Below are 15,027 nucleotides of genomic sequence, written 5' to 3' on the forward strand. Positions count from 1 at the left end.
TAGTTGGAATGTGGTCAAGCTGGGAAGGGACAGGAAGAATGTGGTGAGTCTGGGCATTGTAAAGTGAAGCAAGCTCAGGTCCTCCCTCTGGGTGGTGTTCGGAATTATAGCAACATAGTGGATGGACACATGAATATTGAATAAGTACCAAATATCAACCCATGTTAAGGAGTCAAATACACTGTTTACACAGTAATTATAATAACCCCAGAAAACAGCAACTTCAAGTTATACTTAGCTTAACTGCTGGCATGGTTTTATTGTCCCCTCCCCCTCTTTGTCCTGGCTTCAGTCTGGCCGCAGAGAGCGGTCAAGCACTTCGCCATGGAAATGATTTTCAGAAGTGAAAGGAGGCCGAGAGGATTGACGTCTGCTTAATGTAAGATACAGTGGGTCCAGGCTCTTTGCCAGAACCGTGGAGACTCTGGGGATTACGGAGCAATGCGTGTCCAATTTATTCACGCCAGCGCGTCGTTAGGGACTGGATGCGCCTATTGTGTGCTTATCTCACTGACGAAGACTGACTACAAAAATATGCCAGTAGGGAAAAACGAAACTAGCCTTACGTGGCATTCTCGGCTTATTCAATTGTCAGATAACTTCGTATAATACACTTTTCACCTACATAAAAATGACTGAAATGTATCAGTTTAATATAGCGCCAGGTCAATCCTGACCTGGACAGAGTCACAGTCCATCCATACACCATATTGTCACAGTTGGTCATAGCTTAGACACAGGCCATACATAAAGCCTATACAAAAACTGCGTTTTACCTTCAGAGAGGATATGATATGCATAAACAGGGTTAATCAGGCCTGTCAGGTAAGCCAAAGTCAGACATAGGCTAGTATGTGAATCTACACTTCTCGGTTATTACATGTTTATAACATATTTACAAAGCATTTGAATATTGTTTAGGCTACCTGAAGCATGTATCTTCAGCAGCAAATTCAAGTAAAATCAATCCCTTTTTAAGGGGTATAAACCCTGTTTTATATGAGTGGCTATTGTGAAGCCTATATTCATTAATGTGACCAAACTAAACTTTGACAGCTCTTAGAACACAGAATAGGCCTACCACTGACTAGGAAGACTATTTTAATTACCTTGAGTTATTTGTTTCTGTAACAGTATGGGTCTACTAAAACGTGAGGTGATTTAAGCTAATTCAAAAAAACTATTTATCTAAAACGGACAACATACCTCTGGCCTTAAATGTCAAATGTTAAATCGCGCTATCCTCGTATAAACTCGCATTATAATTAAATGGTTGATTGGCGCTTACTGAGCATGGTGAATATAGGCTATTTTCTGCGAGGGGGTGTTTATGTGTGCGGGAGAGAGCTTGGCTGCAACTGCTGGTATTGGTAGAACATCCCCTCCCCTCGCACGCATTCGGGCTGCCGCGTTATTTTCCAGCTCGGAGCCTCAAACCGCACGGCTCGATCGATTCGCATTGATTGTCCCTGACGAGCTGCTCCACTTTCTAGCCAATGTCAGCCCGTCTGCGATCGGGAAGGAGAGAAATGAAGGAAAATCTCTGCCGCCCTGGCGGTGTCATTTCCACACACTTCAGTTGGCCGCCTGCCAGCAGACAGGACATTCCAAAGAGGTGGAGTGGACTCACATGTCGAACGAGATGCGGAGCCTAGCGCTTCGGACACTAATGACAGTGTCGCGGAGCACCGTTGTATGTAGAGCCATGCTAACAGAATAGCAACGTGAGCACAGCGACAGGCACGGTCATGGATAAACATTACTTGGTTTCGATGGCTCTTCAGCCCAAGCAATATGAACACTTAAAGTTTAGCTATTCGAAATTAAGACGCAGCATTAATTTCTCATTAGACAAAACGTTAATGTCGTGGTGCAGCTCTTTAGGAGTTGCCTAGTCATATTATGAAAAATGCCCCCGCCCACCTAGTTTAGACTGAATTTATCAAAATAAAATTATCACTTAAATTAATAATTTATACATAATTGCTTTTACAATTATTGTCAATATTACAATATGTAATATTGTAATGTCAGGGTGCAGTGTCACATGTTTCCAGTTAATAGGCCCATTCAAACTGAGCAGAAATCTGCTGAGATAAAAGTCAACAAAAGACCACGTGAAGTCAATTGATATTGTTAGACAGCCAAATCCATTGGAGGCATGAATGTGTTAAGGAAAGTTCAGTCTTAAAGAGGTATGACGAAATATCAAGTTTGGCTCATACAGGAAAATATCATATGGAGCATACAGCGCACGCGGACATAAGCCTGCGCGGATAGCCATATCCACAAACGTAGATATTAAAAGTTCTAATCTTGACCTCATGCCGAAATAAACAAAGAACAAAAATGGATCAACTCTGCCCCCGAGTATTTACGGATTTTTAGTAATTACAGACATGTTCTGATGAACGTTGTTGCGAAATAATTCACCACTTCAACGTCTCTGGAAAGTCCAGTTCGGTTTTTACTTGGAGCTCCAAAAATCTATGAAATGGGTTTGCATGTTCGTCTCTGCGAACGGGGATGTAGAGGTGGGATTGCGAGTATCGAAAGGTTGAAGAGCCCATACGCTCAGCTTCCGTGAAAGTACGTTTTATAGTAATTCATTGAGACTACCAATGATTGGTCATAGTTGATGGCCATAATATTTCTCCTACACAAGAGTAAGGTTTTTCTTTCTTCTTTTGACATCAGTCTCTACGGCAAGCTCTGAGACGGACCGCTTGGACAGTGGGAGCCCTCCCCTCTGGTCGGATCTGCCTTGGTAGGTGCGAATAAAAAAGGGCCCGTGTTTGCAAATATGCAGATACATTGAAGGGGGAATCATACTTTGTTGAAGTCTGCTCAAAGTTGGGATGTCATCTTACTAACGATCAAGTTAGTTGGGAAAACGGGAGAATGGTTCTTATCTATTTTCCCTGTCGTGCTGCTGCAGACCATACACTGGCACCGCAGAGACCGTGGTTTCAGATCACTGAGTCTAGACAAAAGGTATTTTTGCAACTACTGTTTTAATGTTAACTAAACTTATGGGTTTACATTACGCGCATGTTTGTAGCTTGTGCTTATGGTGCTGATAACTATGTAGGTGATGAGAAATAGGAAATAGACTGTACTGGAAGAATTAATTCTCTCTGATTATTAGAGCTACGTTATTAAAGACAGTTGTCGAAATTTCTGAATAGGTATTTGTCCTATGGTGAACGATGACATTTCAAGTGTGAATCTTTTAGCAATGGCATGGATTTTTGAGAAAGTTTGTGTTCTTCAACATTTGTGATTGAAATTATGTTAGTTCAGGCTACTTTACATTGATTTGGGCTTGATGACGTTTATGATAGCGACAGAAATCACGACAGGTGGTATGGTTATTACTGATGTCTCAGTTCTCGTTGACGGAACTTTTAAAAACAGGATGCAGAAGGCTACACCTGGGAAGATACCACGACCTGGTATTAGGCTATGCATAAATACCCAAATATTAATCAATTTGACAAATTCGTGTGTGCTGATTTGAAGTATAACTTATACTTGCCGTTGGAAATATTATGATATAGTGTAATTACTGTCTTTGGAAAGAAATGTGACTTTAGATAATCATATAAAGGCAAAATGTGTTCGCTGTCTGTCTCATTGTTTGTGGCGAGGGGATCAGCTTGACTTCGGCGCGCGATGTCCCCGTGCTTGTACCGCTGAGAACGGGGATTTACGGCGACCCCCCGGTACTGCCGCAATCCGTGAGCAGCAGCGGCGCTCACAAAGGGGTTACTAGTGTGTGGTGGTGAATAAATGGCCGTAACAATTAAAGAACAAAGTCAAGCGTACAGCGAGCATAATAAGGAATACAACTTTGAAATGGCCAAGTCTACGAGGGTAGACAGGAAAGAAGTCTTGGGCATCTCTTTGTGCACATTCGAGTCAAAAACAGGCTTCTGGGTCTCGTGCGTCTGTGCGATAAGTGTGTGAGCGTGTGTGCATGCGTGCTTGCGTCCGTATGTAAGTGTGTGTTTGTTTGGGGTGGGGAATAGGTGTGGAGCCTGTGTGATTGCGCGTCGTGAGAGAAGGCTTGTTTAGTTCCGCATTGGCTAATAGCCTGCTACCTATTTGGAGGATTTCGCTTCTTTTTTGCCCAGAAATTCTGACACTAAAGGTGATCAAGGAGGAACTTATGCACAACTTTAACAGTTCCATGCATACCCTCATATCATATTTGGGAAGATTTACACATTTACTTTGCTTGTTTTGTTGATAATTAAAAAAAACTCATTAGGGAAAAAAGTTTTGATAGCCTTCATAAAGAGGATCAACATGATGACAACATATTAATGAGGAGAATGAGAAAGAGTTCCAAGCCCCTAGCCAGTCCCATTCCAGTCGTGCAGTGGTTGTGTTGTTTCGGCCTAATACTCCAAGGGAAAGGACCAATTACCGCCTTACATTGACCTCCGGGGAGGGGGTTTGGGTGCAGCTTCAAATTGACATGGTCGACGGAGGGATGCGATGTCGTGCTTTAAAAACAAGAGTAATTGCGACAATAATCACAACAACAATACATAAATAATAATAATAATAATAATAATAATAATAATAATAATACATAGGCCTAATGATACATTTCACTCATTGCAGACAGTGGTCACAGCAAAACCATGAGGTGTTAATCGAATTCAGTCATCTTACTGAAAATGAAGCCATATCCTACTTCAGAATTGAGAGGACATGTTGCTTCTGTTGTTCTTATTGTCAGGTGACAAGCTCTCACAACCACTAACATGAGCTGTTGCACTGGATAATAGAATCATACTGTCAACAGGAAACATGCAGGTCTAGTTTTTTTTTTTTTACAAAGTGTTCCAAAAAGTTCCCTGTCATGTTTTTTGGGGAAAGACTCTGCTGATGCTCTACAAGTAGCAGAGCAGTGAATAACCTTACAAATCACTAATCACTAAAGTAGTTTGGCTTGGGGAGTTGGACAAGAAGATGAGAAGCTGTTTCTCTGTAGTCACATGTTTCTGGAGGTCATTCACAGGTCATACTTTGTAAACACACAATAACTGTGATCATCTATGAAATTGAGAGATTTAAACAGCAACAAGTATGTTTGGGTGGTATTTTACATCTTATGCTTAAAAAGCTTGAAATGTCTGGAAGAATTAAAATGTTCAATACATGTCAAAATATTCTTTTCATTATTCCTAGAATACTGTAGGACAGTAGGGCACACCTGGAAGACACACCTAGTCTTTGCCTCTGTGTTATCTTTGACATAGGCTGCTGCATCTTGTCACGTGGTAAGGAAGAAGTCCACTTTTAATACAGCGCAGCAGATCCAAGGGTATCCAGAAAGAGTATCAATGGGACATTTTATATTCTTTTATATTTAGATCCTCTTAAATTATGAATCGCCCCTTGTGGGATATGTTGACAGTAAAATGTCAGTTTATAATGGTGCAGTGTAACAAAAGAAATTTGTGTGTGTTTATATATATATATGTGTGTGTGTGTGTGTGTGTGTGTGTGTGTGTGTGTATGTGTGTGTGTGTGTGTGTGTGTGTGTATGTGTATGTGTATGTGTATGTGTATGTGCATGTGTGTTTATGTGTGTATGTGTGTGTGTGTGTGTGTGTGTGTGTGTGTGTATGTGTGTGTGTATGTGTATGTGTATGTGCATGTGTGTTTATGTGTGTGTGTGTGTGTGTGTGTGTGTGTGTGTGTGTGTGTGTGTGTGCACGCGCATTACCTTTTCTTACACGTTGCCTGCTGATGGTGGTGGTTTAAGGTTGATATTCCCTGTGAGACTGGCAGCTTGCAAAACAGCCATATGCAGCCTCCTTAGAGCTACTGATTAAACTCAAGCTAACGGGTTCCCCATTCCCACAGTGGTGTAATAGTAATAGTATGTAATAGTATGACCTGGCTGGAGAGCAGTTCTAAAGCGACCCTCTAAAAGGATTAGATTTTGGAAGTGTGGCAACCCTTCATCTAGCCGCAGACCTGTAAACACTAAACATGTCTATATCAAAAACCAACTTGGCTAATTGGAGTCTTTATCTATAATGATCTGACTGAACAAAATACTCATATCACATCACTGTCTTTACCGTAGTTTATCAAAACATCCCTACTGAGGGAGGCAACTGGCTCGCTTGTCTGAGCCTGGTCTATGGATGCATGCATACATTTTTTCTCTTTAAGCCATTCAAGATAAGCAGTCAACACTTGATGCTCATCAAAATAGTGCAACCACAAAAGATGCTTTGTTTTTGTTCATTCCTCTGGCTGTGAAAAAAGCTTAGATTTACTTGTCAGTTAATCAGTTCATTATGAGTAAATCTGGCTTTCATCTCCGTGTTGTTGAGTGGCCTTGACTGACCTCCTCTGGCATTGTTTTAAGGGAAATGTGAAGTCAAGAAGTGATTATTTGCTGGCTACACTGCGTTATCTACAGAAGAGGTTAACAGCCTGTGAAATACATTTTAAATCATGTCATCACAATATTGATTTCACCTGTAAAGCAAATGCTAAACATGGAACATGTTTAACTTAAGGTGTTCAACTGAACCCATCTCGTGATTGCGATGGTAATTGGGTATGGTAAGATTTTCAAACACAGGTCCTCTTTGTAGCGTACTTTATTCCATGTTAGTGAAATAAAATGTATGTGTATAATACTGATCCGTTCAACATAAAGGAGTTATGGTAATAAAAAAAATGTAAGTCTGAAGTGAATGGAAAGTACATGCTATGTCTGTTGTGCTCAGACAGAATTAACTACACAAGCAATGCAGAATTCTTTTTCATCCCTGTCTGTGGAGGCAAATGTGATCAGACGTTTTTAGTTGACTATCCTGACCTATGACACCCCACTAAATTGTCATAAATTGTGCAGTTTGCTTCAGTTAACACATGACCATAAAGCAGACAGTGAGCATCATGGTGTGGCTAATGGACAGAAGTGTTTAAGTGTGGGGTATACATCTCGCTTTGCTGATGGCAAATATTTGTCTTATTCTCATTGGTCACAGTACAATAGCAGCTGCATAGTTATTTGTCCTGTGAGTTATGCCACTGAAGAAATGCTCTCATGTGTTAGTGAATGAGAAGAAGTTATCAATGACAGATGAAAACACTATGAGTGCTGTCATTGACTATTACTTTGAATAGCATGTAGCATGATTGTATCTCCTCAGTGTTGGAAACAGCTTGCTATGATTGCTCCAAGTATAACATGCAGTTAGAAGAATGAGGTGGCCCAAGAAAGAAATGAAACATGTTTCCATGTAAACACAGTCATTCAGATGTGATTGATAAAATGAAGGCCAGATTGTGAATGTGACGGATCTTACCCAGAGACAGTGTGTGTGTGTGGGGGGGGGGGACTGGAGGTGATGTCATGGATGCTGATGGCGAGCGCGGTGGCTAGGCTGGGAGCGGGCACAGGCGCTGGCAGGAGCAAAGCCGTTACTGGCGCAGGGCACAGCGGGCGGACTGTGGCTGTGGCTGTGGCTGTGCCGCAAGGCTCCTGGTCAGCAGGCGAGCTGATGGAGAGAGGTGGGGGGTGTGGACAGACGCGCAGGGGGGAAAGGCAGGCAAGCGCGGGGGGGTGGGGGGTGCGGTGGTGGTGGCTTTGGGGGGCGGATCTGGCTGTGGTCCGCTGGCGCCACAGACCCCTGAGCTGGTGAGAATGCGGGGGCTGCGCTCCTGCCTTTGAAGCTTTACCTCCCACTAATTCTGGCCTTCCAATTTCCACACACTGCGCAGACCCCCCCACCCCCCCCCACACCCCCACACCCCACACCCCCTCCCCCAGCCCTTCTCCCTCCCCCTCCCTTTGTTTCCCTTATAAGGACTGGGCCGGCCATTTCCTCAGATTTTTTCTCGGTGGTTATGTGCGTCTGCATGTGTGCATGTCCGTCAGGGCACTGGTCACTGAGATGATTCCCCCCCCCCCCCTTTGTAAGTTGCTGTTGGTTATTCAAACAAACGGGACAATACAAACATCTGAACCTCTTCCAGATTGACACAACATTTTGAGGAAATGGATATATTGTAGTTTTTTACAAGAGAAAATAACAAACAGTTATGTGTGGAGTGGGGAATGCTCTACCTATCCATCTTTAAAGCAAAATAAATGTGCTTCTTCCCTCCCTCTTTCCTAATGGAATAGTGCAAAAGATCACGTAAGGATAGATCCTCTCACCTTAGTGACGAGAGAGCTTTTATACCTAACTTGGGAAATGGTGTCATCGTGTCACAAATTATAAGGTGAACTGAACTTTTTGTGATGACTGTATTGGTGTGTGACTGAGGGGTTGGTAGTGTGATAGCTACATGCAGTGCACATTCATGTTTGTGTGTGGCGCACAGATTTGTGTGAACAAAAATGGAAGAATGTCTGTTTTAGTGTTATTTTTGACTTGTTGGATCATCATTTATGTGTGTGTGTGTGTGTGTGTGTGTGTGTGTGTGTGTGTGTGTGTGTGTGTGTGTATATACAAATTGTGGTGACAGTGGGCCTTCATGGGTGGTTTCCCAGGAGAGGTCTATGAACAGCTCTGGTGTTTGGGTGTGACAAGAGAGCAGCTTGACATTCTAATAATCTAATTCTGATGTTTACTTCACTGGTTTCAACCCCTTGTGTAGAACTGAACATTACTGAACAGAGAATGTGGAAGAAGTGGTTCGTCTTCAACTCTGCACTGTGTTTTGAACTGAATTGTTTAAACATTTTGATTATTACTGGCTCTGTCAGGGAAATTGATTGTCTGCCAGTTCTCTATTTCATTTCTACATTGATGTGTCTGAATATGTCTGTGACTCACAGCTGAGAACAACTCTTTTGTAATGTTTTCTTTTTTTCTCTCCATCTCTCCTAGTCTTTGGCTTACCAGTGGAAGGATGTGGACGAGGGTTAAAATTTAGACAGGTCAAGGTCAACGGCTACAGGAGGCCTGCCTGCCTGCATGCTTACCTGCCTGCCATTGGCCGGCTGATCAGTCTGTCAAGGGGAGGCTCCACCCTCACCCCTAGAGCTTTCAGCAGGCAAACGAGTAGCACTGGGCCCCTTCCCCCCTGCCGCCCCCTCACCCCCCTTACCCATCCTGTCCCCATACCCCCACCCGTCCACCCAACCCGACCCGACCCACGCACTCGCGCCGGGGCTGGATCATGTCGAGCGGCGGGCCGGAGGGCAACCGGACAGCCGAGGCCCAGGACCCAAGCAGCCGCCGCACGCCGGACTCGCCCGTCGCAGAGCGCCGCAACCGCAGCGGCATCATCAGCGAGCCGCTCAGCAAGAGCCTGAAGCACTCGCGCGCCCTCTCCCAGTACACGCCCGCGGCCAACACCAACAGTAACAACACCCTCAACGGACTCCACAGCGGCAGCAACGGCAAGGTCAAGCACCAGGCCACCAAGCCCCAGGAGCCCCCCCAGCAGCCTCCGCAGACGCAGACCCTGGCGTCCATGCCCGCGCTGGGCAAACTGGACCGGACCCTAGAGCAGATGCTGGAGAGCCAGAATGGCCTGCTCCACTTCGCCCAGGCGGCGGCGCTGCTCAAGCGGGCAGGCATGGAGCACATGCTGCTGCCGGGCGGCGTCGGGGTCGGCGGCATCGGGGGCGTCGAGTCAGGCACCGGCACCGCGGGCGACCTGGACGGGGCGGCGGCGGCGGCGGCGGCGGCGGTGGATGCGGTGAGCGGCCTCGCCGACTTCGCCTACGGCGTGGGCGGTGGCTTCCCGTTCAACCCGGGTCTGTTCATCATGACGCCGGCCGGGGTGTTCCTGGCGGACAGCGCGCTGCACATGGCCGGCCTGGCCGAGTACCCGGCGCAGAGCGAGCTGGCCTCCGCCATCAGCTCCGGCAAGAAGAAGCGGAAACGCTGCGGCATGTGCCCGCCCTGCCGGCGCAGGATTAACTGTGAGCAGTGCAGCAGCTGCCGCAACCGCAAGACCGGACACCAGATCTGCAAGTTCCGCAAGTGCGAGGAGCTCAAAAAGAAGCCGTCTGCAGCTCTGGAGGTAACAGCGGCCGGTGCAGACACACACACAGGGAAAGAGTGGGCATTAGCTGGCCACGTTAGAAAGGATGGATGGTTCAAATGTAGGTTTTAGATATTATAAGGTATTTATTAACACTTCTGAAATCAGTACCTTTTTACACTATTTGCAGTATTTTTATCATCTGCCTACAGTAAATGACCTACAGGGTCAGTTCCTCTGGAACAACTTAAGTGCTCAGGGGCACAAAAGTCCTAGTCCCTGGCATCGAACCCACAACTTTCAGGTGTTAATCTTGGACACGCAGATCACTAACCACTAGACCACCGCCACTTTAGAGAGGAGGGATGATTAAAGTGTAGATGTTGGCTATTGTAACATATTTATCACCATAACTCTGGTTGAGGAGCCCAGACCAGTACAGACCTCAATCATAGCTCCACACAGAAGATCTGAGTCTGGTGGGATCCTACATCGACTTTGGTTAGGTGTTATTTTCAGAAACATTCGGATAGGCCAGTGGCCATTGTTTTTTGTTCAACCTGTTTCAAACAGCTTTAGGAATCCGTCACATGTTCACGTCTTCAGTATGGGGTTGTCAAAATGAGATTGTCTTGCAGTTGTCACTTGATCTGAACTCAGTCTGTAGGTGTAGTGACTAATGAAATTAATTCAGTAGGTGAATGTTGTGATTGGTTAGAATAGTTTGTTGAACTGGCTTCACAATTTACATTAGTATAGCAATTTATATTCTTTAATATCACATAATGTGTGTGTTTGAGTGTGTGTCTATGCGTGTGTGTGCCAGGGGCGTCTGCTGCTGCTGCTGCTGGTGTGGCATATGTGTTTGCATGGGTGTATTTGGGTGTGTTTGAATGTGTAAATATGTCAAGTATTTGCATATGTAATGTCTGTGTGTGTGTGTGTGTGTGTGTGTGTGTGTGTATGTTTCTGTATCTGTTTGTCTCTGTGTGTTTGTTTACATTGGGTCTGTGTGCATGTGTATGAGCATATGTAGTGTGTGTGTGTTTCCAATGGCTCTGTGTTTCCGTGGAAGGCAGGAGGGGTGCTGAGGGGCTTTTAGGATGGGGTGTGACAGGTGGTGCGGGTGGGGGAAGGCATGTGCCTTTGTGAGTGTGCATGTATGTGTGTGTGTGTGTGTGTGTGTGTGTGTGTGTGTGTGTGGTTGTGTGAGTGTGTGTGTGTGTGAGTGTGTGAGTGTGTGTGTGAGTGTGTGAGTGTGTGTGTGTGTGTTTGTGTGTGTGTGTGGTTGTGTGTGTGTGTGTGTGTGTGTGGTTGTGTGTGTGTGTGTTTGTGTGTGTGTGTGTGTGTGTGTGTGTGTGTGTGTGTGTGTGTGTGTGTGTGTGTGTTTGTGGTTGTGTGTGTGTATGTGTGTGTGTGTGTGTGTTTGTGGTTGTGTGTGGTGTGTGTGTGTGTGTGTGTGTGTGTGTGTGTGTGTGTGTGTGTTTGTGGTTGTGTGTGTGTATGTGTGTGTGTGTGTGTGTTTGTGGTTGTGTGTGGTGTATGTGTGTGTGTGTGTGTGTGTGTGTGTGTGTGTGTGTGTGTGGTTGTGTGTGTGTGTGTGTGTGTGTGTGTGTGTGTGTGTGTGTGTGTGTGTGTGTGTGTGTGTGGGTGGGCAGACATGCACCGCAGGGTTTTCTCTAATCTGTCCTCCACACTGTCATTACGTCACTCTCTTTTCCCCATCCCCTGATTACTCCACACCCGTGCTGAAGAGCCCCCCCCCCCCCCGTGTGTACACACCGGAAGTCTTTAGATAAAGCTCCTTTTGTGGCGACGTGTATCTGGAGCCATATATCCCTTTGTGAGAGGAGGATGCTAGTGGATGCAGCAGTGCTTAGTAATGTAAACAATACAAAAATACCAGAAATATGGGGGGGGTTTTGTGCTCATGTTCAATTGTGTGAGGAGTGTGTCAGCAGCTTAATTTACCGTTGGATTTATAGTATAGTTTTAGCTCTTAGAGGGTTTACTTCAGTACTGACTGCACTACACTGAAGTTCTTGTGTTTACCTTCCTGTGTGAGTCTGTGTGTGGGTCAGTGTGTATTTGTGTGTGTGTTTGTGTGTGTGCACGTGTGTGCTCATGTGTGCGCGTGTGTGCGTGCGTGCGTGCGTATGTGTGTGTATTTGTGTGTGTGTGTGTGTGTGTGTGTGTGTGACATGGTCCATCTGGCCATAGGGCTGTCATCTGGAGCACCAGGTGTCAGCATGGCACAGGCGCCCTCCCCTTGCCCTCTCTCTCCTGTGGCACGCCTCGCCTGTGTGCCGTAATGGCCCTCCAAACTTCTCGCCGAGGTCACCTCATGTTGGCTTGATGGAGTAGCAGTAGCTTGATGGAGTAGTCCTGTTTTGCACCCCTCTCCTCCTCTCCTCTCCTCCAGTATCCCCTTAAAGCTGCATTTACCACCAGCCACCTAGTGAGACTCTTTGGAATGCTCTCATGTGTGTACAATCGCTTAAATCATGATGGCACCTTTGCTTAGCATTTTGCAGAAAAAACTTGTACATTCAATGATGCTACAGCATTAAAACATACAGCACATCAAATTTGTGCTCGGTAGTGTTATCGTGCAGAAACAGGAGGGCCTGTTGACATTGATAGTTGATATTTTTTGTGAATGGTATTCCGTTCTCTGTCAGCGTGCCACAGTCCTTCAGAGGAAACTCCAGTGGAGGACAAGATGTTGGGGTGCTAAAGATGTCGGGGTGCTAAAGATGTTGGGGTGGGTGCTAAAGATGTTGGGGTGCTAAAGATGTTGGTGGGGTGCTAAAGATGTTGGGGTGCTAAAGATGTTGGGGTGCTAAAGATGTCGGGGTGCTAAAGATGTTGGGGTGCTAAAGATGTTGGGGTGCTAAAGGGTGCTAAAGATGTTGGGGTGCTAAAGATGTTGGGGTGCTAAAGGGTGCTAAAGATGTCGGGGTGCTAAAGATGTTGGGGTGCTAAAGATGTTGGGGTGCTAAAGGGTGCTAAAGATGTTGGGGTGCTAAAGATGTTGGGGTGCTAAAGATGTCGGGGTGCTAAAGATGTCGGGGTGCTAAAGATGTTGGGGTGCTAAAGAGTGGCGAGTGAGAGAATGTGAGATAGCACATGAGAGGCCAGGGAAATGTTCCCCTCAATGTGCCGCAGCGTCTGCAAGCTGGTGACTCCACAGTTGGCTATTCTCACTGTGTTTTTTGCAACAGCGATGTCCAGGAGAGAGCGAGGGAGCAGGAAAACGAGAGAATAGGAGACATCCTTGGGTGCGTTTCCCAAAAGCATAGTTGCTAACTAAGTTGCTAACAGGTTAGCAACTATGCTTTTGGGAAACGCACTCCTGGTCTGTAAAGAGTAGCTTTTATCTTTTATATCCTTGTATCCTACAGCTCTGTTCTTTGTAATTGTATAGATAAATACATACATACATACATATGGGTATGTAAATAGGTTTTCATGTTTTCAATGTTTTCATGCTGTAGAGGTTATTTATAGTACATGAAATCAGATTCAGAAGCATTGCCAAATTAAGCAGTACAATGTATAGTCGCTGTCATAGCTGATACGAAAGTACTCAGTGTTATGACAGCCGTGGTTAGCGCTTCGGACTTGTAACCGGCGGGTTGCCGGTTCGAACCCCAATCAGTAGGCACGGCTGAAGTGCAAGGCACCTAACCCCTCACTGCTCCCCGAGCGCCGCTGTTGTTGCAGGCAGCTCACTGCGCCGGGATTAGTGTGTGCTTCACCTCACTGTGTGCTGAGTGTGTTTCACTAATTCACGGAATTAGTGTGTGACTGGGGATAAATGCAGAGACCAAATTTCCCTCACAGGCTCAAAAGAGTATATATACTTATACTTATGTTTACAGGAGATCATTTTGTATTTATTGAGAGAAGCACATGCTTGTCTTTTTTCTCTAAATGCTTCATGGAGTCAATTAGGTTGCCATTAGTATGAAGCTAAAACAATTAATTTCATGTTGGCTTGCAAAAGCAAATGTTTGCATAGTGTGCAGCAAATCCTTTCTGTGTGTAATTGGTTTGCTCTGGCTCATCATCAAAGGTTTGCGAGGTCAGATTTAAACGCATAATAAGTGAAAGTTTTCTAATTTTCTGTGACATTATGCATATACATTATGCATTAGCTGGTGTAAAACATGTTAAAGAGCATGCTATGATTAAAGACATACACAGTGAGATAGATCTGAGGGACTTGTTGTATTACATCATTTATAACTGCATCATGATTTCTACTATTCTAAAAACAGTTTGCATTGATTTAGGCATCTGCCATCAATCACTAGAGAAACATTGAGTCAGTCTTAGCATTTGTAGTAGGCCTATTAAAATGCATAGGTATAGCATGACATTTATAACTTATGTATTAATGCATGCAGTAAAAGTAATCTGTAAACAACCCATACACTTTTATGGTAATTTATTATGATTTCTCAAAATAAGTTTAGATATGACAAGTTTAGTGAATGTTTTGCTTTAATTAACAACAACAAGAACAACAACAAAATCAGATACTACTATGAATTAATACCACCACAGGACGTGAGAAATGTTACTTGTGCCAGAAATGTGTTGCATAGTAAACATGCTTTGTAATTATGATAGATGCTGTGTCTGGCTTTATCAGTTTGTTAAGGTTCCTTATATTATTATTTTGTCATTTTTATTGTTCATTTGATGTGACTATAATTATTTGTAACTCAGCCTTTTAGACGCATTATGTCATTAATGACATATTGAATTATTTTTAGCTTAGCCTTCTAGACGTATTATGTCTTTAATGACGTATTCATAGACATATTGCGCATGTAATTTGATCGTCCATCTTAATTGCCTGTGTTAGTCAGACGTTTGTGTCCAGAGTTAACCACTGGACCACTGGTGCTCATTAAAATGACCCTCTGAGCCCCAGCATGTGTGAAAGTGTCGCTGGTCTGCCTCTTTGACACACGGTTATACCTATAGCACCACTGGACTTAACACATGTGAGTGGGGCAAAGGCAGAAAGAG

The 15,027-nt window shown here is 44.7% G+C and overlaps 1 protein-coding gene across 4 annotated transcripts in view; it reads left to right on the plus strand.

Annotated features, from left to right (window-relative positions):
* Window positions 1–2,246: 2,246 nt before the first annotated feature.
* The window catches only part of cxxc5a (CXXC finger protein 5a), a 17,321-nt gene continuing 4,540 nt past the window's right edge, over window positions 2,247–15,027 (plus strand). The window contains exons 1-3 of one of the 4 annotated variants that reach the window (XM_042093651.1): window positions 2,247–2,589; window positions 2,698–2,994; window positions 8,880–10,023. In XM_042093651.1, the coding sequence (XP_041949585.1) occupies window positions 9,172–10,023 (852 nt within the window). In that variant the 5' untranslated portion in view covers window positions 2,247–2,589; window positions 2,698–2,994; window positions 8,880–9,171. Of the gene's footprint in view, window positions 2,995–8,879; window positions 10,024–15,027 lie in introns of all 4 variants that reach the window. The other 3 variants (XM_042093650.1, XM_042093649.1, XM_042093652.1) reach the window with 3 other exon arrangements.

The sequence above is a fragment of the Alosa sapidissima genome, chromosome 5 (assembly GCF_018492685.1).
Source record: "Alosa sapidissima isolate fAloSap1 chromosome 5, fAloSap1.pri, whole genome shotgun sequence".
In the NCBI taxonomy this organism is placed as follows: Eukaryota; Metazoa; Chordata; class Actinopteri; order Clupeiformes; family Clupeidae; genus Alosa; species Alosa sapidissima.